A 27247-nucleotide genomic window follows, 5' to 3' on the forward strand; every position below is an offset into this window, starting at 1 on the left:
TTTTGGTTTCATCTGAAACCTTCATTTCCTCTACAGAAACACTTCATAGGAAACTTCCTAGATATACATCTCTACATGAAGCAAATGTTTTGTGTTTTGTTCATTAAAACCATTTATAGCACAAACAAAATGCCCCGTATTGATACGGTATACTGACACTGGAGTATGTTCACAGATTACTATCGCGTAGTACTGACTGTCAACGTGTACAGTAACTCAAGCAGTCGAACGGTAATCTCATTCTTCTCATCTATTCTTCATCTGTCATCGTCATTGTCGTTGATGTTGTTATTAAGAAAAATCTTATTTGTGAATAACAGTGGATTTGCTGATTACTCTGGTGATAACAAAGAGTGCATTGCTGGACATGATTTTAAACCATAGTGTAGCAGAGGTGAGGTGAGGTGAAATTGGGTTTTACGTCGTGCTTGAGAATATTTCGCTCATATGACGACGTGCATGCGTGTGTATATGTGTATGTGCGGCTGCTTGTACTAGCTCAGACTAAGGCTGGTTTTATAGTGCTAGCCCACTGAGATACCATGACGCAGTGAAGCATGAATACCCCACTCAGACACATTATACTGACTCCGAGCCGACCAGTCCTTGTTGTACCCATTAATGCCGAGCGCCAGGCAGGGACCAACAAGTACCATATTTTAACGTCTTTTGGTATGACGCGGTCGGGGATCGAACCCGCGACCTTCCCCTCTCCGGGCGGACGCTCTAGCCACTACACCACGGAGGCAGTCTAGTGTAGCAGAAAGGGCACCGTGCAGGTATTGAGTAAAGTTTTTCTATAGCGAACATTAATGAAAATATGCCATGTCCACCGAAAGCTGTTCATTGGGTTGCCTACAAGGTTACAAGGTTGTTTTGAAAAAAAGGACATGTAATGGTTGACCATTCATGTTCTTTCACACATATAACCACAAACCGTCTACGTGTTGAGGGATCATGCAATATTCGTTAAAGAGTGCAAAGGCAAAGTGCCTTTTTAACAATACATATAACAATCCATCCCATGTTGCATACATATGTAGAGCTTCAACCAGAAGCTTGGCCTATTTACACTATATAAACATAAGTATTTGAGTTATGTCTCAGTGAGCCAGTATGACATAGGAGGATGTTACAGAATGCTGTTTGCGTTACATGGGTTGCTTGGTGACATGCGATGCTGTCTAACTTAGACACTATTTGCGAATCAAGAATAATATTCCCATTATCTAGATCCGTCATTGTTGATCAGGTGACATACGATCTACAACATCTCTATAACCACGTGGATTCATTTATTCACATAGTAACATACCAACACTTCACTAAAGGTAACCTACTCAGTGCATAAGTACAGCCAACAAAAGGTGTGGTTGCGTAATTGTGTTGTTGAATGAAACAGTAAAGAGTACATGTAACGATACACATGGCAAGTTGAAGATGTAACGAGGCACCCCAAACGAACAGACATTCACACGTTGTATACTAAATCAGTTAGAAAAGCAATAAGTACATACCTTCAACTGACATACCATGGGTATCCATTTTCTCCTGGTGACAAGTAAAAAAAGCGATTTCATTAACCAACCAGTGTGTGTGTTTATACATCTGTATTATTAGTACATGGTTTTGAATTGCTAAAGTTATTAATCAATCTCATAATTTAGCTCTGTACGAAACGATTTCTGGGATAACCAAAAATTATTAAATATACACTTTGTAAAATCGTACAGCAATTCACTTTGTAAAACAGTACATGATATCTGATCGAAGGTATATTATATTATAATCTGATGGCAAACAGCTTGCCATAATGATATTATGCCTCATTGTACAATGCTGATTACGTCACGCAATGTGATTATAAATGTTACAAAATGGTGCTGAAGAAGAGGCAATACAGTGCTCAATATTTATAATCTATGATGAAACACGTAACTGGATACAGTAACCCACTTCTCTACAATAGATAATACCACTATCACACATTTCTTATGGCAGAACACAAAGATTATTGTTTCATTTTTAGAGCCCAAATAGACACTACCGATTAGATAATGTCGAACATTTTCCTGGCGTCATAAGGGTCTATGCAATCTCCAATCAGGATATGTGTTTGTAAGGTGCCAGCCATGTTCCTTTCTAGAACAATAAAATGTATTCTAAACATAAGGCTGTTTCATTTGTTGATGGGCTTGACACGCTTTATCTCTCCACCACTCTGAATTCTTTTGAAGATGGACAAGCAGATGAAGAGGAAGAACTCTCCGAGTTCTGTGAGGGTCAGGATACTGGCTCCCAGACAGATGCCCATATGGCCTCCAAGGTTACCTGGCAACATAACCAATTCCTCATTTAGGCATCAAGGGATTGGGGACCTCATCAATTAAATGTTTAACATAAACATACATTTAAACCAGACAATCAGTCAAGCTATACATGTATAACTCTGTTGACAGCATAAGAACATAGCCATAGCTATAGCCATAGACATTGCCACAGCCACAGTCACAGCCACGGCCACAGCAATAGCCATAGCCACAGCCATAGCCATAGCCATACCATGCATCCGTACCCATGAGGATCCGGATTGAAAATGGTATTCAGCAAGCCGTGCTTGTCGTAACGGGATCTGGTGGTCAGTCTAACCGACATTTATGATGTCCCAGTTGTGAAGATGTTCATACTGGCAATCGCCCGACAGTTGGTCAAGACTGGATATTTGTAAAATGACTGCAATATTGCTGAGTGCGATGTTTAACAGCTAGCAAACAAACAGACCAGGATCCGCTTCTGTTGACCTCAAGCTATTTATGATCCTTGGACAAAACTGTGGTTGTGGTCAATGAGCACGTTTAACTTTGACATCCTGTTCAGTATACAAGCTGTACTACAATTTTCATGCTTACCAGAGCGTCAAGATCAGGTGAGCACAAGCAAGTACAAGCTTACATGTATCACTGAGGCTTACATTGACCATAGAATTATGTGCAGTTTCTTTGAAAAGCAAACCTATGTTGCAAATGGCTAGATAATGTAAAAAAAGTATTTTCATTTCCGATATAAACAGTTCTCTGCAACAAGTTTCATTTATCAAATAGACAAGAGGAGGGCTCACATACCTATGATGGTTTCTGTACTGTACTGGGGGATTTGTTCTGTTACCTGGAGCATGAGGTTTTCATAGTAAATTCTGAGTTCCAAATAGGTGTCTCTGAAATAGAAAACGTAACGTTTATAACAGTGATCACATCTAAAGAATAAAACCTGAGATGCAACGCTTCTCTGTAGCTAAACTACAATGCACACACAAGGATTAGCATATGCAAATATACTGAAAGGCAAAACAAACGTCGTAATATTGGAAATGACATTAAAGTGTCAATGGATTTTTTTAACCTTTTTTAATTATACACCGGAAGTCAAGTTTGAGGGAAACATGAGTCGTGGTCGCATAGCCTCTTTTGCCTTTCAGGATATAACCGACAAGAAAATTTCCAATTGATTGTACAATTTCGACTATATCATTAGCATGCATTTATGAATCACTTGATCTCAGTTTGTCTATACGTGCATACTTCCATGTATATCGAACCCGATAAAGATAAAAATATAGTACCCACCTTAGCTGGGCTTCATTCCCACCGAAACCCATATTAATTATGTATTGTACTGAGACGTTGGATGGATATTTAGAAGATGACACCTTTGCCTCGTAAGTGTCAAGGGAACATGAGATTTTACAACCACATTCTCGGTGTACATCTGGGTTTTGTGAGATGTAATCTGCAAAGTAGTGGAAGAAACACCCCTTGAAATCTTGACATCAGATCTTAACATTGTGTGAAATATAAATATCTTAAATGATAATGTGAAAAGTAATCACGTAATTGATGTTAAATTATGAGAGATGTTGATCTGAATAGTGTTCATACCATACGCTGGACGATAGCAGGTGTTGTCTTCTATGAAAGAACATATCTCTCCAAAGCTTCCTGAAACAACAATATATAATATATATAAAGTTTCTGATTTGTAATACAAGACACTAATATGGATGTGCAACTTCTTTATTATTTACATACGACGTTTGTGGGCTAATACTTGCCCCCTCGTCAGCTGTCTGTCTGTCTGTCATTCACCTGGTGAAGGGGCAAGTCTTAGCCCAGAAACGTCGTGTGTAAATAATAAAGAAGTTGCACATCCATATAAAGTGTCTTGTATTACGTTTCCAACTTCTAAATGCCTATCAATCTATCTGATTTGTGTTTATAATCAATAGTATATTGCTATTTCTCTTCAAAAGTACGCAGGTGTTGAATCTACATGGCTGCATCTGAGAGAAAAGGTGTCTTTGAAGCTATTGTCACTGCAGTTATACCATTGAAGCCAGATTCACCTGAGAGGCGTGTACCACTATAACTCAAAATGTGGTGCTGTGGTTGAAATGATATACACTTCTAGTCGCCCATCCCTTTTTGATTTATAATTTGCCTAGCACCAACAGGGTGGCAACAAGTACATTTTGGTAACACCTTTTGGTGGTGTGTAGTCTTGTGCACAGAACCAAGGCCACAAACTAGTTGAAGATCTGCAACGTTTCTCGCGGACAGTCTCTAGATGGGTGATCGTGTTGGCAGCTTGACTACTTGGAGTTACATGTGCTGTCACCTTGGCCAAGTGAGTTTGTTCATGAACTGACCCTGGTCACCAAGTAGTGAATGGGTCCCCGATAGGATCAGTCATATGACTTTTAACCTTCTAGCGCCAAACAGGCAGTTTGGGTTATCATGGGTCAGCGTCTTGAGCATGCACAAGTGCTTGAAAACAGACGCTTTAAAAATAGTCGCTATTATTATCATCATGATATTATCCTCGACCTTTGACTATCCAGGTTGATAAACTACCAACTAGACCACTGTCTCAGACCACGGATGTACATGTAACACAGATACAGGTAGCATCATGCCTGTGCATATAAACATCGGTGTAAATACCTGGGCCCTTATTCTCGAAACGGTCGTAGCCCCAAGATTTCTCAACTTTGAACTTTGTGTCAAGAATGGGCTTAAGAAGTTCGTAGGGCTACGAACGTTTCGAGAATAGCTAGCCTGGTGCTATTTTACTTCTTTATCTGGTCCTAATGAACAACACTAAACGTTCGGGTCCTGGGAGTGGTAATTAAATTGACATTGTCGCACCATCAATTCAATTGACATGTTCACATCACGTGCAATTATATTGGTAAGTGCCAGATGAAAGTTTATTCATGTGATATTCCATTGACGAACGTTTAGAGAAACAATTCACACAGTCAACAAGATTATTGTACAGCTAACAAATGGAGATGGAGTAGTGAGTGAGTGAGTGAGTGAGTGAGTGAGTGAGTGAGTTTAGTTTTACTCCGCAATCAGCAATATTCTAGCTATATGGCAGCGGTCTGTAAAGAATCCAATCTGGACCAGACAATCCAGTGATCAACAGCATGAGCATCGATCTGCGCAATTGGGAACCGATGACGTGTGTCAACCAAGTCAGCGAGCCTGACCACCCGATCCCGTTTGTCGCCTCTTACGACAAGCCTGGGTTACTGAAAATCAATATTCTAACCCTTCACAGGTCTGGAGGTCTGGAAATAATGATATAAATAGCAGAACTGGAATCGACATTTCAGTGCTCACCATCGTCCGAGGGCCTGACACAGCCGCACTTGTTGAAGGCAAACCTTGTAAAGCATTCCTGGAGACAGGTTTCATACGTATAGATGTCGTGATGTTCCAGAGTGTTGTTGAACGTAGGAGACAAAGTGTCAACACATGATGCGGTCTCGAAGGCTTGGTATGGTGCAGGTAAGTATTTGAACTGTTAACAAAAAAGCAATTTCATAACAATGTGGTCAGTGTTGCACTTTTATAATTTCCTTTCGCTGTATGGAAATCAAGAAACATATATTTCCGAGTTAGGGTCTTTTTACATCACAAACAATTCCTCAGTGCAGTGAAGTAACAATTTAGTTATTTGATATAATAAATATAAGTTAGAAACAGTGTATTCCCAACCGTAGATCTTTTCACGGCTGCGTAGGTGGATGCACCCGGAGCTGCCAAAAACGACGACGTTGCAATGTCTGGGTGGATACGAGGATCGTGCAGAATTACCTAGGAAAAGGCAATTTGTTTATAAGTTAGTGATTTCAGCTATCTTATCCTAAAGCACATGATATGTAATGATAGAAAATTTCGGTGTTTCATATTTCAGTGTACCTACCCTCAAACCAGCCGCCATCTGTGAACCAAGCACATACTTTTCATGATGGATATTGGCAAATATAATGAGGTTATTATTGAAGCCTGTGACTTTCACTTTAGCAATATCAGAAGCATTCCAGTTGAATGTTGCACAGTTACCCATGTTGGTCACCACCGGCTTCAAAGCTTCCATACACCAATTACTTTTCATGATACATAAATTCAGAATTTCAGTTGGTTTCATGAATATCTTCTTCCACCAATCCAGACTGTGTCGTTCTGAGAACGTTGAACCGTATCCCGGGTCACTCCAGTTGACTGGACCATAAAAACTCCCAAGCAAGCTGATTCCAAAGAAATATTTTTCCAGATATGGATCGGTTTCTTTGGCAGCAGTCAAGTTGAAAGGGCTTTGGTTGCAGAATGTAACAGATGGAAAGGGGAGCTCTTCTCGGAGTTCAACCTTCGTGTTGGTAATGGCTGGGTATCTGTAGTAGTTCATCAACTCTCGCGATATGTTATAGGACATGTAGGCAGACATCAGCAGCACTGCAAAGGTCCACCAGATACTGTCAAGGAAATGAGGGAGATGGAGTGAGTTAAACGTGAATTACAAACATTTAAAGTCACACAATATATCGGCAATATATCAACCGTTCAGCACGTCCTCCACTCATTAGAAACTTTATTAAATTAGTCACCAAGAGCCAAGCAATTAAGTACACTATGTTACCGAGTCGTGAAACAAAACTCCCTCATCCTTGTCCAACGGTATTCCTAGTTCCTAGCTTCATTAAGGATTTATAATTTATATACTGGCTGTATGTTGATTTACCATGCATTGTTTTGACTCAGGTTGTATCATATACGTAGGCAGCAAACGTGTTCGTGTATTGAAGATGTTATAGTAACCTTGTCCCAGTATAGTAACCTTCTTGGGATTATATGCTGCTCTGTGCATGTAGGGTCTTTAACAGTATGCAACTTGATTAATCTATCATTAGCTGACAGTAACTACACTCAGAAGAGTGACGTGCGGCCCGTGGAGAACGGAGAACATGACACTAGAAACGAATACCAAACCTGAATTTTTTTTCAAATTTGGGATTCGATTCCCGAATGTTAATATTTTTTTTCACATTTGGGATTCGAATCCCGAATCTGATTTGTTTTTCATTTTCGTTTTTTTTTCTTTTGCACATTTAGCACTCGGCATTCGGCATTCGTATTTGGTATTTGGTGTTTCAACTCTTATGATGCATTTCATTAAAACATTTGGTGAGCGAGTGAGTGAGTTTAGTTTTCCGCCGCACTTAGCATTATGCCAGCTGTATGGCGGCGGTCTGTAAATAATCGAGTCTGGACCAGACAACCCAGTGATCAACAGCATTAGCATCGAGCTGCGCAATGGGGAATCGATGACGTGTGTCAACCAAGTCAGCGAGTCTGACCACCCGATCCCGCTAGTCGCCTCTTACGACAAGCATGGGTTACTGTAGGCCAATTCTACCCCGGACGGGTATTAACACATTTGGAATTCGGAACTTCAGCGTCCTTGTAACTATACTCTTTGCACCTTCTTCTGTCAAACCTATCTATCCTCGACGCTGCCGTGCAGATAGTCAACGGTCCAGAAGCTCTTCCTTGCTTGCAGGCGTCAACCCTCAAAACGACCGAGCAAAGACGAACAAGGTCAATATTCATTATTTCATCCCCCCTTCTAATGTACTAGGTGCTTGTTGTAGACGTGGGTAACTTAGAAACATAAACAATCAAACTACAGTTTTCAATATTTGAACCTCAAATCTGAGTTTTTTAACATTCGGGTTTCAGGATTTGAATCCCGAATCTGAATATTTTATTCATATTCGGAATTCGAATCCCAAATCTGATTTTTTTTTCATATTCGGTATTTTTCTTCAGCACATTCGGCACTCGGCATTCGGCATTCAGTATTCAGTGTAACTCTTATTATGCATTTCTTTTATACATTTAGAATTCGGAACTCCGGTGTCCTTGTAACTATGGGGCGGTGGGGTAGCTTAGTGGTTACAGCGTTCGCTCGTCACGCTGAAGTCCCGGGGTTCGATTGCCCACATGGGTACAATGTTTGAAGCCCATTTCTGGTGTCCCCCTCCGTGATATTGCAGGATTATTGCTTCAACCGGCGTTAAACCAAACTCACTCACTCACTCCTTGTAACTATACTCTTTGCACCTTCATCTGTAATCGTATCTGTCCTCGACGTTGCCGTGCACCCTCGAAAATAGTGAACGATCCTGAAGCTCTTCCCTGCATGTAGGGGTCAACCCTCGATGACGATCGAAGAAAGACGAACAATGTCAGTATTCATTATTATCACTATTATCGGATTTGAATCCCGAATCTGATTTTTTTTTACATTTCACCATCAGTGAGGTGGTGTGAAACCTGCAAATTACGATTGGTACTTGCGAACCAAGATAATGTACACTATCCAAAGAATGGTTAGCTACAACGATAATGGATACCGAGGCACTATTCAGACCGAGGAATAATGCATCTGCTGTCTCAACCCACCTATGAATACCTTATACTAGCGTTGTAATTATGATGTAAAACATCTGTCCTTCAGCTAATGAAGTGTGCACCTTAAGATTTATAGAAATTTCATTTTTAAGAGATGTTTTATCTTACTTATATGAATGTTAAACTGTGCACAATAACATATCATTGAAATGTGCAAATACATTAATGAAAACAACCGATTTGGGAAAAGTCAGCCATGTTATAAAGTAACATATGTTATATTTGGGATTACACTTTCTGCCGGCTTTGTGTACCCCTCTGATAAGTGTAATTGGCACGGATCCCACGGCTCCCACGGCCGAAAGCTATGATTACAGAATGCCATTTAGAAAGTGGTCAAATGTAACATATGTTATATTTGGGATTACACTTTCTTTTTTTGAGTTGAGCCCCATCTGGGATTCGAACTCACACCCTCAGACACAGGCACCTAATCGCCAGCACACAAAGTCAGCCGCCTAACCCACTCAGCTACCGCGACTTCCACAAAAATGGAAGTCGGACAACTGGTAGTCTAGACTGCCGGCTTTGTGTACCCCTCTGATAAGTGTTAATTGGCACGGCTCCCACGGCCGAAAGCTATGATTACACAATGCCATTTAGAAAGTGGTCAAATGTAACATATGTTATTTTTGGGACACACTCTTCGTAAAGTACAAATTCTAGTACTTTGAGCCCCATCCGGGATTCGAATTTGTTCTGCCATCTGCAGTTGATATGCAGTACCGACTCTCATCTGTGAACAGAACAGTTCTCCATTGCCTGTATCACCAGTTTTGGTGTTGTTGGGCAAACTGTTGACGTTCCCGCCGATGACGAGGGGCGAGAATAGGTCCAAGGTAAGGTCTATGGCAGTGGAAGTTCGCAGTGTTAAGACAACGGCGTACTGTATCAGTACTGATTGGTCTTGCGTGTGTTCCCACTTTCTGGCGTGCTGTTTCGGATGCCTGCATGAAGGGATTCTGAACATGCTGTCGCACAACATGGCGGTCTTGTCGTCTTGTGTTCAACCTTGGTCTGCCAGTACGGGGGCAATCATTTGTGGGGTTGGTGGCCCGAAAATGTTGCTGCAGCCTGTAGGTGGCCCGAACATAGACCTGGAAGTGATTGGCAACGGATTGTGCAGTGTGGCCAGCTTCAAGTCTTCCTAGCGCTTGGTTCCTCTGAGCTGTCGTGAGTCGCGGCATCCTGCTGACGTTGTAATGTGAATGTTTCAGTTGCAGTTGCATGAAAAAGGTGAAGAACACCGTACTAGCTCCGAAATCATGTTGCATTTTTTAGACCATTTCCTGGGTTCCAATCTGACTTTGGGAATGAATGTCTTTGCTCAGGTAAAGTTACAGACGTTGTCAAAAATATACAATCAAAACATTAAATGAGGTCACAGTTATCCGTTTCTGCGAAGGAAAATTCCAAACTGACGTTTCTTTTGCTGCTTAGTACACATAATCACTGAACTTTGCAGGGATTATATATAATCACTGAAAAGTGTACTAGAATTTTAGACACATTCCCTGAAATCACTACGTGTGTAGTTTGAGGTATATTTCTTCCGAAAGGATGTGAAATTAGACTTTTGTATTAAGCAGGTTAGAGACGTTTCTGTGCTAGAATGATATCTTTATTCAACATAATAGATGTACATAAGGAAAAGTATGATGAACATGTTTGGAGAACATGAATTCAGTTTTTATTTTGACAAGACAGTGATGAGTGGCACCTTGAATAACATTTTACACCAACCTTGCAGCATTTTTGCATCTATTTATCTGGCACCTCTTGACTCCAGCACAATTGCACTTAACAAAACCATGTCCACCACAGGCTGACCCAAACTGGACTGCTAAGCGTAAGGAGACCAGTTTTTCAGTAGACATATTCTCTAAGGTGTACGGAGCTGTGGCTCAAATTGAAATTACGAGAATATTTTCCAGATAAAACACCAATTTGACAGCATTTGTGTATATGCCACTGTCATTAATGGGATCAGCTCTAATAGTAACGGTAATAGTCCGCTTATATGGAGCTCATATCCAGGCACATTGCCTGCTCACATTACTATCCCCGGTCATAGGACACTGTCGTACTTTCCGATACTCTTTCAACTGTCTGGGGATCATCCAGCCATGCTGCCTGTTAAGCGCAATGAACTAAACATTCACATTTCGAGAACACCCTCACGGGTACCCATTTTACAGCTGGGTGAAGTGAGACAATGTGGATCTAAGTATCTTGTCCAAGGATACTACGTGAATGTTCCCACCTCGGGACCCGAACATGGGTGCCTCCACCGGGAATCGAACCCGGGCCTTCAGCGTGATAGGCTGACGCCTTACCACTGTACTATTGCCCTCTACCTCTGTCCATGGATGGGATTGGAACTGTAACATTGTCACCAACGTGAACTTCTGACAGAACAACTTTACTTCTTTTCACCATTCTCTCGGCATTTTGCAACTGAGAGTCTAACGCCCTCTTCCTCTGGATACTGATCTGCTGACGTCTCTTTGCAACAAGGAGTTCTGCTGATGATGGCGGATCTGGAACGGCGGCTACAGATGGTGGATCTATAACGGGTGCTTCAGCAGGTGGATCTGGTACTGGCATATCTGCTACAAGAAGTGGATCTGGATCTGTCATGGCTGCGTCTGCTCAGGGATCTGGAACAGCTACAGTAACTGGTGGCGCGTCTTGTGCTGGCTGGTCTGAAGGAAGTGTCATGGCGATTATGTCATTCATGAGATCTTCTTCCGTCTTCAGCGTGCAATCACCTCATCTGGGAGCTTGGAGGAATTTATTCCAGTTGGCGCATCTGATCGCAGCAAATCGTGTTTGCTTGATTTCGCTGTGGTAGCTGGAACTGAACAAACTTGGGTCCCATGGACCAAGTAGTAGTACTGTTGTCAGACATCCAGGCTGTTAACATGTCTTTCACATCACAGTTGGCAGGCTCAACGGAACCATAGGATTGGGGGTGATGCGGTTTACCATGTATGAATTTGGTGCTAGGCCACATCTGTGACACCTCCTCAATGACAGCAGCAGTACATTCTGAACCATTGTCACTCTGCAAGATGTCAACCAACTGGTACGCGACTTCTTGGAGGTCAACGGTCTCAACACACATAACTTACTGGGATGGTGCTGATAATGCATATTCCATTTGAATTGACTTTGACACATGGATTGCATGTCAATCAAATCGACTTGTGCACGTTCTTGGTAACTTCTTTAAGCATATTGTCTCTACCACTATCAATTCACTTGTGGTCTTTTGATCTTCATGTCTTGGAATCAATACTCGCTTGTCGGTGTTGTACAGACTCAGACTCCATTTGGGATATGAACCTGTCTGAGGTGCGGGTGTTGTTGTATACTGTTTCTAAATGAGTTCAGTTCTAAAATGAGTCAATCTCAAATTTGCTCATCGAATCCCGAATGTGACAAAAATATGCAGATTTGGGATTCGAATCCCAGATCCCAAATCTGTTTCTATCTTCATGTTGCTTGGAGAACGCTTGACATACACTGAGACACCATACACTGAGACAGCATTGTGCTTTCTGGAGAAGGCAGAACACGAATAGCAAACTAACTACTAAACCAACATTGGAGATTTCAGAATTCAAACAAAATGCTAACAATAGGTTTCGCAAACTTACTTTTACACATTAACATGCGAGTACTGTCACGATGCTGTGGAAGACACTGATAACATGTGGATGGGCTTCTGTACCTTATATTCTGGCGTTACGCACGCCATGAGGTTTTATACTGGTTGTATATGAAAGCGAGACACGCATTGTCACTCGTAATATACATGATACATTCGGGTTCAATAGCGAAACGAAATACAATCAATATGTCACAATGCATATATGTACAATTGCTATCAATTATGACACTTTCAACGGGTATGCGTGGGAGACGGCATAGATCAAATCAACACGATTAAAGCATTAGATGACAATGCTGGATAACGTAACAGTTTCAAACACATAGAAATTATGCCTATCAGCCGACCGCCGCACAGTGACGAGAGTAGAGGCCGTGGGAATAGTGGACCGTGACGTGTGGGGAGGCCCTGAGAATAGTCGACAGTGACAAGCTAGGTTGTTTTAGAACCTGGTGCCTGATGATAGCGGTTCTATCCCATTATGACTGCGCCCTAGTACAACTACATCCCAACTTGACTACGGTACAAATATACATCTTTGTTTGGTACACTATGCCCAAATGGACTCGCACCACTAGTGACTATTTGGCTTGAGTATATAGCCATAGGTGTATACTTGAAAAACAATAATCTGCCTATGGCAGAAAAGTTGTGTGCGTGATGATCCTTCTTGGTATCAATGAACTTATTGTTGTGTAAACATATTTTCATATATAAAACTAATGAGTAGTAGTGGTGAGTAATAGGAAGTACTAGTAATCTCTTAGCTTCGCAACTGGATGCAGAAGAAACATCTCACCAGTAGGTGAATTCATCCGTACAGGTACAGATGCTGCAGGAAGGCTGATGAAGTTCGACTGGATATTTCTGTGTGACTTGTGACTTACAACACTGACGTTCAATGAGTTATGTTAAGTGTGCATGTGATACTGCAATAATACAAATCAGTAATTAAAGTAGTGTACAGATAATTTATATCAGATACTTTCATATACAGATATTTATATACATGTATAATTAAGTTGCATTTCGCAACATGTCTGTACATTATTTAACCTCGAGCAGTGGAAATTGTGAAGGAACCTTCCACATAAACGTAAATGATACCTTTATGGAATACAACTAAAAACATGAACTTAAATCAAATTAAGAAGGTAAACATGACAAGTTTCATGTCTTCCTGTACAGTATATTGACAACATCATATTCTGTTTACTGAAAACCACTATAGGTAAATATATAATTGATGGTTTTATCAATCTGAAACAAGGAACCGGTTACTCACCATCGTAGCCTTACGTTTCGCCTTGACACAAGCTTATTTACACCATGAAATCCCGTAGTATGCGCAAAGTCAGCCCATAGGCTTCCAACATCTGTATCATCATTGTCGGATGTCCAGGCATGTTTTATTTCATCACTTGATACTATTTTTGCTGCCATCGTACTCAAATATTTATTTGCTGTTACCACGTTCCATAGATATCTTCCAAAGACAGAAACTGTGAAATTGCCTTCAGTATAATTCTTGCCTGGACCAATGACGTTTATCACCGTCAAACCTCTGGGTTCCTGTAGAGCTGGCCGTCTTCAACATCTTGAACTGGTACAGAATGTAACTGTCTCACCTCTGGGTTCGTTGAAGTTTGACTGTCCACAACATTATATCGGCGTGAACAAGAGTAGAATATAAAAGTCACATCTCAAGGTTCCCATAAAGTTGACTGTTCAGGGCAATATATTGATGAATAAATGTAGAAAATCACCGTCTCACCTCTGGCTCCATGTAAAGCTGGCTCTTGTATATGTGTAAACTCACGTTCAGTTATTTGTTTGAAATCGTTATCTCTGTATTGTCGGCCTGATACTGCCCTTTACCTTCCGCAGATACAGCCAGCCTCCGCCGCCATATATTCAATCAATTCCACTAATGAAATGATGACAAGAGAGTTAGCATGCAACCATCAAATATATGTCATACACATTGAGAAGCAAGCATTGGGAAAATCGATAGTGTTTCAGTTCTATCCAGCTATCGATATTGACATTGTCCTGTATTTTGGTAACTTAAGCGGCTGTGATTACTTACAGCTGACAACATTCCATAAGGGATTGTTGGAAAGGCGCCAACAAAGGAATACAAGTCTCTCGCTCTGCCCCCCTCTCTCTCTCTCTCTGTAGTCAAGAAGATCATACTACATTTTCTATGTATGCAAAGCTGGGAATTCGCCATTAAAGTAATGGAAGAATCTCGCCCTCTCACTCCACCCCCTCTCTCTTTGTCGTCTTGAATAGGGGCGGTGGGGAAACCTAGTGGTTAAAGCGTTCGCTCATCTCGCCAAATACCCGGGTTCGATTCCCACATGAGCAAAATGTGTGAAGTCAATATCTGGTGTTCCCTGCCGTGGTTTTGCTGGAATATTGGTAAAGGTGGCATAAAACCTAATTCAATCACTCACTCACTCACTCGTCAAGAAGATCTAAATATTTGACACAACCTTGGCTACGATCTGCCCTTCCTGACAAAAGATGCAGCATGGTGATTCCGGATGTAAAAAGAATGCCAACAACATTGTTTCTCCACACTGAGCCATGTTAAATATCATTGCGCCAGGCTTAGTTGAAGATCGTTGCGCAAGGTTTGTACTCCGCAGCGTCTGATACCGTTATACAAAACACGGCGGTTGCATGTCAGAGTGAGAAATGTTAGCACTAGAGGCTACGGCAAGCTTTATTTAGACAGTAACACGATATTTCGAAATGTTGCTGAATGATTTACCGGACTTGAAATGTGTTAAGTCTTTGGATATTGGCAATTTAACCAAATGCCTGCACTAGAATAGCAGTCCTATCTGATCAAGATCAATAAATGTTGATTCGAACAATAGCAATTGTAAACTTATAGCAAATACTGCGACCTAATCGTACAAAGTTGACAACTCATTGGTTCATTCCGGTGTACGTTAACACTGCGATCTCATCCAACGTAATTATAAAGATTCAAAACCATGGCGCTTCCGGTTGTAGCCTAAGAATGTTTTCATAAAACCTAATAGCGATGAATCTGGTACCCCTACCCATTGCTGGCATCTATCTATCCGTCCACCGTTACCGTCGCAGTCTTGACCCGTATTGGTGAGTAATGAGCAGAGATACTGTTTTATTCTCAATTTGTGGGTCATTCAAATCGATAATTAATAAACGCAGACATACACATGGATTCTTACTCGTCTGATGAAGAAATCTTTTAGAAAGATACTCAAACTTCTGAAGTTTGGTCCCTCCATGTTCAAAGGATTTTGGCAAATAGCAGGAATCCTCTGAAACCACCCTGTTTTGCCGTGGAGCTCGTGCATGTGAAAACGAATGTTAAATGGCTTTAGATCTAGTGGAGGGTGAATCGAGGCGATTTTCAGTCAGTCTGTTGGGTTCACAGCGCTATAGGGCAATGAGGTGCAGGCGTTGTCAAAGTCGGAGCTCGCTTTGTCCTAACAGGACTGAAGTGGAGATAGTAATTAAACACAAAGTTTAAAGGTTCACCAAATGGACAAATAGATTCATCAATATCTGTCAGTTCACATTCTTATTGAGTGAGTGAGCTTAGTTTTACGCCGCCTTTAGCAATATTCCAGCAATATCACAGCGGGAGATCAAAGAAATATGCTTCACACATTCTACCCATGTGGGGAATCGATCACTTTCTTATACACAATCGGCTACATTAATATTCCTTGACGAACGAATAAAAAACATGGTTTGCTGTAACCAGAATCGTAAACACTATCAATAATAACAAACATAAACCCATATAAAGCATCTTTAAGAAACAAATTGCGAAAGAAATTGGAACATATCAGACAAAAGCTTGCATCATCCAGAAACGGAAATCTGAAGAAGAGCTTTACAGATCATTCCAGCATGGATATTGACCTCTCTCAGCTCAGATCTTCAGCTGCCGGATCGTAAATATCTCTCTGAACCGGGGCGGTGGGGTATCCTAGTGGTTAAAATGCTTGCTCGTCACGCAGATGACCCGGGTTCGATTCCCCACATGTGTGAAGCCCATTTCTGGTGTCCTCCGCCGTGATATTGCTGGAATATTGCTAAAATCGGCGTAAAACTCAATTCATTCTCTCACTCTTTCTGAACCAAATACGTTGTGTCTCCACTGTTACATATTCAAGAGTTAGTATGTCTGAATTATTTATTAGTAGATTTTATTCAAAATCAATGTTTACCAGTGTTAATTATCTGTCGCTATCTAGCTATGGAAAGTTGTGTTTGGAGTCGGCCGTAGCAGGACTAATGGCACCAGCGTTGTCTAAACATTGGTTATTCAGTAACGTGGTCAATAACTTGAGTATCTGCAGCAAACAAAATCTCTCCCCAGGATCGTTAAAAAGTATTTGAACTATGCTGGTAATTCAATAAAAAAAGATTCCAAGTCGTGCAGCCTCACATGGCAACCGTCGCCTCCAGATAGGAGACAAGATGTATGTTTAATGATGCAGACAACATATTGCATTACAATATTTATACAGGGTGCGTCTGGGAAGGTTATACTGAGTGAAGGAGAATGATAGAACCTAGATTTATTTCTTAGGGTAACAATATACCTGTGCTGACAATCACTACACCGCAAACACAGGACAGTTGGATTCTATTCATACTTTTGTTATGTGAGATCGACAGAAAGGAACAAATGAAAACAACCCACCTTTGTGTTTGTGAGTTCCACCGGAACTTCTTTATTCAAGACTTTAATTATTTTAGATCAGGGATGAGAATATTTATCTCCATTGGGACACGGGAAAGGTGATGAATTTACTGGCACATAATTCATGTAATCAGCATTCTCGTCACATGCCTAACAGGTTTCTCATGAGAATCCTGAAAACGTTTGCAGGTACATACCGGTTAAAACCGCTTGGGTGGTGTTTTGATATACCGAATTTATGCTGTTCATTTATGAAGATCGATTTACAAGAAGCATAAGGTGTTGTAAGGTTAAAATATGTGATGGTTAACTGAATATCGGATCTGTCAATGTCTGACCTGGAAAGTATGAAAACTGAAGTAGTTCATGATTTTTGGTTTATCCGTTGCAGGTTGATCAAATGAACGGACGGAAATCACAGTATATGCAGGCTGATCAATGACAAGTGTTCAAGGTTGGAGTCAGCAATATACAGACTTATGTAGATGGTCTTAAGTACTGATCATTGATTGATCAGTAGGGAGGATAACCTTGCATTAGTTTGAATACTGGAATCAACAACTGACGATTTAGAGGCCTATGCAAACGCCAAAGAGTTCGTAACGGAGAGCACAATTAGGACTTCCCACGTAAAAAATATTCCTATTGCAAAAAAAATCTGATCAAGCGGCAGAGAGCTAATACCAGCATATAATACCAACATAGCGGAGGTGGCGGTGTTGGTATTTGCATAGTCTAAGAATGGACAGTAAGGGTCACAACGTCGGGTCACTTAAGCACAACTGTTCTTCCTGCAATAGTTTTCTTTTCAGAGTTGGTATTCTCTTCATCGTTCCAAGTTATATAAGAAATCCAATTCTGTTGGAACCACAGAAATGTCCTTCAAACGTATCTGACAGGAATTTCAGGCATTTGGTTGAATTTTGTCTTTATGTCGTCACGGATCAGCGCCGTTGACTATCTTCAGGTCAATACATGGACATATGCCACGAGAGGTCGGGGTAGGGGATGGAGGGGTAGAGATTGTTTGGACGGGTAGTGCAGGTTCCTGGCTATCATATTAAGTTAAAATATATTCTGTACCGAATCAGAAAACAACCTGTTATTTTACAATGCTGCAGTCTGATTTACTGAAATCGGCATGTTCTTTGTTTCACGGGCAACTGGAATCGAACAACTGATTGTGACAATGCTTCAGACGTCTGTACCTAATCACACAGCAAAGTGTGGCTGATCAGGTTGCAAGTATGGGACCAGTATCCGAATAAATACACTGCACGCCAAAAGAAACGTTACCCTCCTACATTTATGGTTGATTAAAAAACTATCCAAGATTTGTCAGAAGGTATTAGTTTACCAGAAAGCTCAACTTATGCAAATCACGAAATAAAAATCTCAAATGCATTCATATTTTGATGAAATGCATCCTTTTCCAAAGAATTATATTGTCCTATTTTCGTCCATGCGGAAATAAACCAACAACAGTGATTTAGATGTTCAAAAGAAAGGTTGCTGCGCTGATTTACTTTGGTGAAAACTAGTAAAACGTGTTTAGGAAACGTGTTTAGGAATAATCTAAACTTATTTTTTAACATTTTTGCTTGCAAAGTAACATTTTTCCAATTTCTGTGTACACATAGCAATATCAGTCGTCAAAACGCAGCAATATTCAAGCAATATCTGCATCCATTTCATATGTGGAAGGATTCTATAGAGTATGAAGAGAGTCTGGAATACATGATATGATACACAAATACGAGAAATATGCCACGATTAACACCTGAAGAGAGAAAAAGAGCCATTGGGATAGTGCACATGGGTCGACGTACAATAATGTTGCCAAAACCCTCGGATGCCACCGTATCACGGTTATAAGACTTATTCAGGGCTTCAGTCAGACTGGGGTCACCGAAGGCAGACCAAGACCACGTATCACAACGCCAGCTGAAGGTAGGTACCACCGTCACTAAGGCAGGAGGGTAACGTTTCTGTTGGCGTTTAGTGTATATAGTTGCTTGTTCATTATGGGTTTTTCCTTGGCGAAAGGAACGAACGACAACACACACATTTTGTACTCAGCTACGAGCTGAGTCAACACTCACATCCAATGTTATTTTACACGTTCAAGATGTCAAAGAAAGAGACCCGTGAAGGCCTGGGTTAGAATGAACCTTCAGTAACCCATGCTTGTCGTAAGAGACGACTAACGGGATCGAGTGGTCAGGGTCGCTGGCTTGGTTGACAGATATCATCGGTTCCTAATTGTGCAGATCGATGCTCATGCTGTTGATCACTGGATTGTCTTGTCCAGTCTCGATTATTTACAGACCGCCGCCATATAGCTGGAATATTGCTGAGTGCGGCGTAACACTAAAGTCACTCACTCACTCAACGTAAGACATTTCTAATCTTGAATTTGAACTCCACGTTAAGTTGTGTCTGTTTTACTTAAAAGAATGCAATTCTGGGTTAATGAATGCTTCAGTGTAGACAGTGGTCAACTACTACGCTTGTTAATCAAAAATATTGTTTTCTGATTTGCAATTGCAGATCATATAGTGGCTTAAAACTGAAACACTCTCTTCACGTCATGAGCTTCATGAAACTTTTCGTGTTTTGTAAAGATGTTCATATGTTGATATATCATATTTATCGATGCTGATAATATATTACTGGTTTACTGAAGACAAGAACTGACTAATTATACCGTAGGAGAAATACTGAGTAACACATGCAAAACATGTTATAGTGTGCGAGCAATAAAAAGTTATATACTGAACATCTCTGAAAACGCACCAGTCTGAAATTGTCCATATTTCCATTAAGATGGATCTCAGCATGACAATGATTAATGAATATAACTAACATAAAGTCGAAGGGCATGTCCAGTTGAACAAATGCTTTAGAAACAAATACTCTTAATTCCAAAATGCATCAACATGCAGCCACGCCATGAAAAAAGCGCGAATTTCATTCTGAATTCATACTGATTGTGACATTAAAAGCAGGGGTATGAGAACCGTTTCTCATTGCTTCACTAACGATTGTGAAATGACGACAGAGATGACGAGGTTAACACCCCACGATAGAGAACGTGCACTAGGCATGATTCAGGTTGGCACCAGCAGCAGGGATATTGCTCGACAACTTTGACTTGGCCACTCCACCATCGTTAGGCTTCATAGACGACATCAGTTGACAGGCAGCACCCGTAATCTTCAATGACCTTGGCAACAACGTGTTACGACGCTCCATCAGGATCGCCATATTGACCTTGTCAATATCAGTGATTGAACACTGCCGACTGCAAAGACTGCTGCACTAGTTCAAGGTTGGCGTGGGGGTCATCAGCGCTGACTCCATGCGACGCCGTCTACATGCTACAGGGCTCCATGCTCAACGTCTTTACGTTGGACCAATTCTGACTGACAGACACCGTAATGAGCGTATACAATGGGCTAGCATGAATTTTCAGTAAAGGTTACAACAATGGCATGGTGTGGTAGTCACTGACGAGTCACGTCTTCATCTACGTAATGCTGACGGCCGATTATGTGTTTGGCGTAGACGTGGTGAACGTTATGCAGATGAGTGTGTGGTTCAGACAGACCTTTGGGTGGTAGGAGTGCCATGGTCTGGGGTGGAATAATTTACATCACAGGACTGCCTTCATGTCTGTCAAGGGAGAGTTAATGCCCTTTATTACCGTGAGCAGATTCTTCAGAATCACATCGTATCTGTCTTCAAACACCACCGAGATGTCCATACTTCTCAACAGAACAACGCACGGGCACACACAACAAGACTTTCCATGCAGTATCTGGCCCAGCAACACATCCAGGTTATTCATTGGCCAGCACAGTCGCCAGATGCATCCCCCATGGAGCACTTGTGGGACGAAATTGGTCAAAGTCTTTCGCGGCGACAACAGATGCGAAACATCCGGGAACTTGAGGCTGCACTACTGCAGAAGTGGAATGCCATCCTCAAGAACTCTATTCGGACGCTTATTGACTCAATGAGGAGACGTTGAACTGCATGAGTCAATGCAAATGGCGGTCATACGCGATATTGACTTTTCGATTTGACCCCACGTGTGTTTGATCCTTTCTGACTGTGGAACATTTCAATGAATGAGCGTCTTTTCTGTGTTGTTGTTTTTGTCAGTCGTCCATCTGTTATTATCCACTCAATTCCTTACAGGTGCTTTCAATAATCTGAACTTTTATAAGTGGTGCGTTTTCAATGATGTTCAGTATATCTACAATTCCTGCGATATCTGAAGCACAATTTCACAATTCCAAAGAAAATTATAAATGATGTTTATCAACCCTACAGCAATAGATTCTTGTTGTTATGCCATAATTGCAATAGATTCCTAGGATATGTTTCCTATTTCCTACATTAATGGCTCTGATAGTCACAATTTGCAAGAACACTACTAATGGTCATCAGATAATCCATATCTGTAAACAGTTTCATACTGGATACTTGACCAGATGTTTACATAAAGGAGGGGATTAGTTCACATCAATATGCTTTTCAGGATAAGAATCAATCTTTGTCCGAGGCAGCTGTGTTGATAAGCTATGGTTTCAACATATTCAATGGAACTGGCACTGGACAATTAAGGTACATTATCAGCTTATTCATAGTTGACTGGGTAGGTGTAGTTTCGACATTGCAACAATGGGATAATGCATTTTATGTTCGACTAACCATTATGTCTTACCTCCAGCGATAGTGTTGCGAGTTGCGAGTGACAGAGCAAGTTTCCATAAATTAAATGGAGAAAAGAAAAGCTCGATTTAGAAGTATATATTCATGACACTGAACATAGAAACACATATGGAGAGATGACTTTGGCCCCTCTTGTTCAAAATTGATCCTGAATCTAGGTAATTAACCGTAGGGTTTAAGATGAACCCTTTCTCGTTTTACTGTTATTTATTTTTGCTATATATATTTTGTTTGTGAGATAGCTTGGTTGGAGGCTTCTTTGGGATGCATATCCGTTCTATCTCAGCATGTCAGCTGGAAGAGGATGACAACACAAGCGGATGACAACACAACAATGGCAGGATTAATGGCGTCTATTATTTCCAGAAACCACACATGCACGGATATAGTGTTGAAAGACCAACGATCACAAGGGTGTGTTCAAATAGCCCCCACGCTCCCGCCCACGACCACGTGCACGTGGTTGATACACGGAAATGGCGGGCCTGCCTTTATATCACAGGGAATGGAAAGAGAGTTAGAAAAGGAACTAACTGTCCTATCACTAGCATGTCCAGGTCATTTTTTAAAATGACTAAAATATTTCTTTCTGTATTTTATTATTCATATATGCCTCAAAAAGCAGACTGACTGACTGAGTTAGTTTTACGCCACTCTTAGCAATATTCTAGCAATATCACGCCGAGGGAAACAAGAAACGTTCTTCACACATTGTACCCATGTGGAAAATCGAACCCGGGTCTTCGGCGTGACGAGCGAACGCTTTAACCGTGCCCCTTACTTTTTTAAAATATGTTCAGTGAAACATTAAATACAGCCATTTCTCTACCTCATCCGGCCATGCCCACTTTGTCCATCCTGATCCAATTTTTGAGAAAACATGTCCAAGGTCAATATCTTTTGAATTAAGATGAAAAATCATAAAATATAAAAAAGCACAAATATGACACATGAGCATTGTCTTTATTACATCTTTCAAATTGCCAAAAAATATGAGCCATAATTTTAAAAGTGACAGAATGTGAGGTAATAATACAACATAATCTTAGCATATTTGTTATTGTAGATCTAATCAGTTTCTTCGCAATATTCATAACATCAAACAATATTCTTCACCTAACTTTTATGGGGGAATGAATTGAGGTGTGGAAACTATCCTTCAACTACCATTATTATGCAAAACATTTTTTTATGAAACAAAAGGTATTTCAAATATCAAAACAGATTTGTTCTCCATAGTGTAGGTATTACCTACAACTGGAATGGCTAATGCTACATTTATTGATAAATCTTATCTGTTTTTACAGTAAATGGTTATTATGAACAAACAAAAAAATTAATGGAACGGAATGACTCAAGCTGTGAATGATTGACATCATCAACACTTGAGACTGTGTGTAAATGCAAGATTGCATGTTTCAATATTCCCTTAAATTCTATGTGGTAATATTGTTTAAAGTTTAAATTTAATCTTAAACTTAAATTTACTAAAATTTAAAATGCAAATATCTTAACTCATTGGTCTAATGGTTAAGGCTGTGGATTTGTTATCCAAAGGTTGCAAGTTCAAACCCCAATTACACCAACTAACTTTTTGTAACTTATTAACATAAAGTATTTAAATTAGCCTCATTTCTAACACTTGTTTATCACATGACATCCCTAAGGAAGCACTAAAAAAGCATGCACTTCAGTCTGTGCCTGACCACCGTGCTGGAAAGTTGCTTCACCTCACTGTCTGCGAATAACTGCATGTAAGTTACTTTCAACTCATAGTATTTCTAACTTTATTGCATTATTATCATTTGTTTTAATAATAAATTATTGATAAACAATTTTGATAACAGTTCAACGAAATGTTGTTCAAATGTTTAGTCATCCAAATGTATTTGTACAATTTCAATTAGCATTGTAGAGTTTATTAATGCCAAAAGTAAATATGTTTAAAGTGCATTAATGAGCAAAGATTATGAAATTGTTTCTGCTTATATTGTAGTTTTTTTAACCTCATCAGAGCTCACCAGTTTTCATCGTAACCTGATTCGTTGTCCAAGTGTTTACCAAGTTTCAAGGATGAAATGTTGATGAATTGTTAAATTGTAACCTGCACGGATGTAATAAACTCTGATGCGAGTATCGGAGTTTCTTCTTGCATCTACATTTGTTCAAACAAATTTGCAGACAGTGAGGTACGTATGGAATTCATCTTTCAACGCTTTATGCATGGTGGTCTACAGCTCTCAATGATTGCAACGTTAAACCGTGTGGCAAAGATAACGTTTATTCTTGTCTGAGCTTCTTGTATTCAGTGGTGGTTACTTTTTATCAATTCAACGTGACATTCCTGTTCAACATTTATATATTGTTCATGCTATGTGATGTGACTTGTTCGTGCATAACTGACATGTTTCTGGAGCACAATGGCTGAAAGTAACAGTGATATCGACACTTCTCTGTACATTCATGAACGTATTCAGCGTCTGAGAACTCTGACTGAGAAAGGCAAATGTGAACATTTACGTTTGTTAAGAAACAAGACTATTGGTGCTCTTTCCAACTTGACGAAGTGCCAAAATGAACTTGAGTCCTTATTGTTTGATAATGATAATCTACCTTTAGTTAAGGCATGTATTCACAAGTTACATGACTTGTCTTCCCGTTATCAAACTTGTAATGAGATTTATTCCAGTTCTCTTGACACTGAGGAAGCTAGAGCTGCCGCTGTCCAGCACGCTGAGACTAAGCTGAGAGACATCAAGCATGTTCATGATTTAGCTGTGACCTGGATTGAAAAAGGCTGAACGTTCGTTGTTTGAGCAAGAACGTTCTCAATCTGTTTGCCAAGATTCTACAGATGATAAAAGATCTCAGATATCCAGTAAATCTCAAATCTCTCATGCCAGTTCTACTCTATCTGCCCGTTTAATGGAGAAAGCTAAACTTGCTGAATTTCGCACAGAAAAAGCAATGTTTGAAACACAATCTAAGATTAAGCAGTTACAGCTGAACATTGACATCGCTAAAGCTACAGCAAGAGAGAAGGTGTTTGCTGATGAAGAGGAAGCGATTATTCGTCAGCAACAAGTCAGGTTCCAGATTCCAGATCATGATGAGACATCAACCTCTTGTATCCTCTGATGTAAAGAGTGAGACAAATATTACTCCAAATTCAGTAAGCCTTGAACATTCATTGAATCCAAATGCAACTGAATATCATTCTTATGACCCCAGGAGTTTTGATAATCACATGAAAGGTAATGAACATTCGCACAGTGTTCCTGATTATCCTCTCTCTGCTCCAAGTAATCAGTTTATTGAAACCAAGCAACAAATGGTAAATGCAATGTTTCTGCCTCAGCCAGAAGTTCCTAAGTTTACAGGGGATCCGATTGAATTTGCAGTTTTCATGATGGCTTTTGATGCTCGTGTTGTTCCCCACACAAAGAATGATGCTGGTAGACTGTATTATCTAGATCAACAGTTACAAGGTGAGCCCAAAGACGTGATTTCTGGCTGCTTATATATGAATGTTGCTTCTGGATATCAACATGCAAGACACCTTTTGTTTGAAGAATATGGTAATTCAAACAAGGTAACTACTGCTTATCTGAACAGAATACTGTCTTGCCCTGTTTTGAAGAATGATGATTTTCAAGGACTTAAACAGTTCTCGTTCAATCTCAAGAAATGCTACCATGTCATGCAGTGTATGTCTCAGTTGTTGGTTCTCAATTACGCTCCTTATTTGCAATCTATTGTGCTGAAGCTTCCGCAGCATCTCCAGATCAAGTGGAGGGACCGTGTAACGTCTAGAAGGATAAATGGACAGGGTTTAATCGGATTTAAGGACCTAGTGGACTTCATCGAATTTGCAGCAAAGTCTGCAAATGAGCCAACATTTGGTAAACAGGCGCTAACTGTCAGCCAGAATCTTCTTCAGCCTAAATGTAACAGCTCCAGTAAAGGTCTTCATCCAGGCCTCAGTCAACAGGTTTTGCCACTCAAGTAGGAAACAACGCATCTGATGGTAAGGTCAACAGTCCTAAATGTTTCTTTTGCAAACAGTCTCATGACCTTGATGAGTGTAAAGACTTCAAACAGAAATCACTTGTGGAGAAACGTGACTTTTTGAAAACCTGTAGCAGATGTTTCATTTGTTATGGACTAGGTCATTCTGCTAAAGGGTGTTTGAGGAAAAAGATCTGTAAGACCTGCAGTAAACGTCATCCAACAGCTATGCATGATAGAAACTATCGATCCAACAGGAATGCAAAGCACGAGGGTAACAGTGATAAAGTGAATAAGCAATCTGACAAAGGTAATGATTCTACAAGTTGCAATGCATCCAAGTCTAATTGTATTGAAACCATTTTCCAGCCAACTATTCCTTTTCAAGTGACTGTGAAAGGCAGCGACAAGGTGATGACTACCTATGCAATGTTGGACAACGGGAGCACTGGGTGTTTCATCACTGAGGATCTGAAGAATCGACTAGATGCCAAGTCTGCACCAGCAACACTGAAGCTCCAGACAATGAATGGTACATAGTATGTCAAGACGTCTGTGGTAAATGGTCTTGTTGTCTCGGACCTTGATGGCACTAATCACGTGAGTCTCCCACGTACATTCTCTAAGGAATGATCATGCTCACATTCCCAAACCAGCATTGCTTAAACAGATACGTTGCCAGTGTATTTGCCAAATCTTGATATTGGAATTTTGATTGGTAGCAACTGTCCAGATGCTCTCAAACCTTTAGAAGTTGTTTCGTCAAATGATTCAGATCTTTTGCTGTTTTACATAAACATGGATGGACAATAAATGGTCCTATGCAAGTTCGACAGAATCCTGTTGACAATACTGTTGCCTGTAACAGAATCATTCTTCATGAGGTTGAAAAGTCAAAGGAATGCATTGCACCTGAAACAGTCTTGAGAGCGATCTTGGTTCCACACCAGGCGAACGTGGCTACTCCACAGAGGCTCAGCGATTCATGGAGAAAACACCAAACGGTATCCAGAATATTGATGGTCATTTCCAAATCCAACTTCCTTTCCGTAATGAAAGGCCCATGCCAAGTAACAGAGAGCAAGCTATCAAACGTGTCCTTTGGCAAAAGAAAAAAATGTTAAGAGATGAAACGTACCATAAGGACTATGTGAAATTTATGGGTACCATAATTTCAAAAGGATATGCTTGTGAAGTACCTGAAGGTGAGTTGATTGGCAAAGAAAGTTGTGTTTGGTACTTGCCCCACCAAGGCGTATACCATCCTAAAAAGCCAAACAAAATCAGAAT

The 27247-nt window shown here is 40.4% G+C and overlaps 1 protein-coding gene and 1 non-coding gene across 2 annotated transcripts; both read right to left on the minus strand.

The window, feature by feature from the left end:
- Positions 1-1298: 1298 nt before the first annotated feature.
- On the minus strand, positions 1299-14384 carry LOC124285570 (acid-sensing ion channel 1A-like). The gene is made up of 8 exons (XM_046721819.1): positions 13778-14384; positions 6268-6817; positions 6060-6158; positions 5682-5862; positions 3936-3995; positions 3624-3786; positions 3123-3214; positions 1299-2331 (listed from the first exon to the last, which is right to left on the minus strand). The coding sequence occupies exons 1-8, from the start codon at positions 13933-13935 to the stop codon at positions 2180-2182; spliced, it is 1455 nt and encodes a 484-aa protein (XP_046577775.1). The 5' UTR covers positions 13936-14384; the 3' UTR covers positions 1299-2179.
- Positions 11099-11166, minus strand: Trnad-auc. The gene has a single exon. It is a non-coding gene; the product is annotated as a tRNA-Asp (tRNA).
- Positions 14385-27247: the final 12863 nt, after the last annotated feature.

The sequence above is a fragment of the Haliotis rubra genome, unplaced genomic scaffold (assembly GCF_003918875.1).
Source record: "Haliotis rubra isolate DU_JTF1 unplaced genomic scaffold, ASM391887v1 Scf362, whole genome shotgun sequence".
NCBI classification, from domain to species: Eukaryota; Metazoa; Mollusca; class Gastropoda; order Lepetellida; family Haliotidae; genus Haliotis; species Haliotis rubra.

Bases quoted from the DNA above. Each gene is read 5' to 3' on its own strand.
- LOC124285570 (XM_046721819.1), bottom strand. From the start codon at position 13,935: ATGGCAGCAAAAATAGTATCAAGTGATGAAATAAAACATGCCTGGACA. The intron at 6,818-13,777 runs GTGAGTAACCGG...TTTCCTTGACAG, and splicing joins CGAAACGTAAGGCTACGATG to TATCTGGTGGACCTTTGCAG. The intron at 3,215-3,623 runs GTGGGTACTATA...TTTCTATTTCAG, and splicing joins GGGAATGAAGCCCAGCTAAG to AGACACCTATTTGGAACTCA.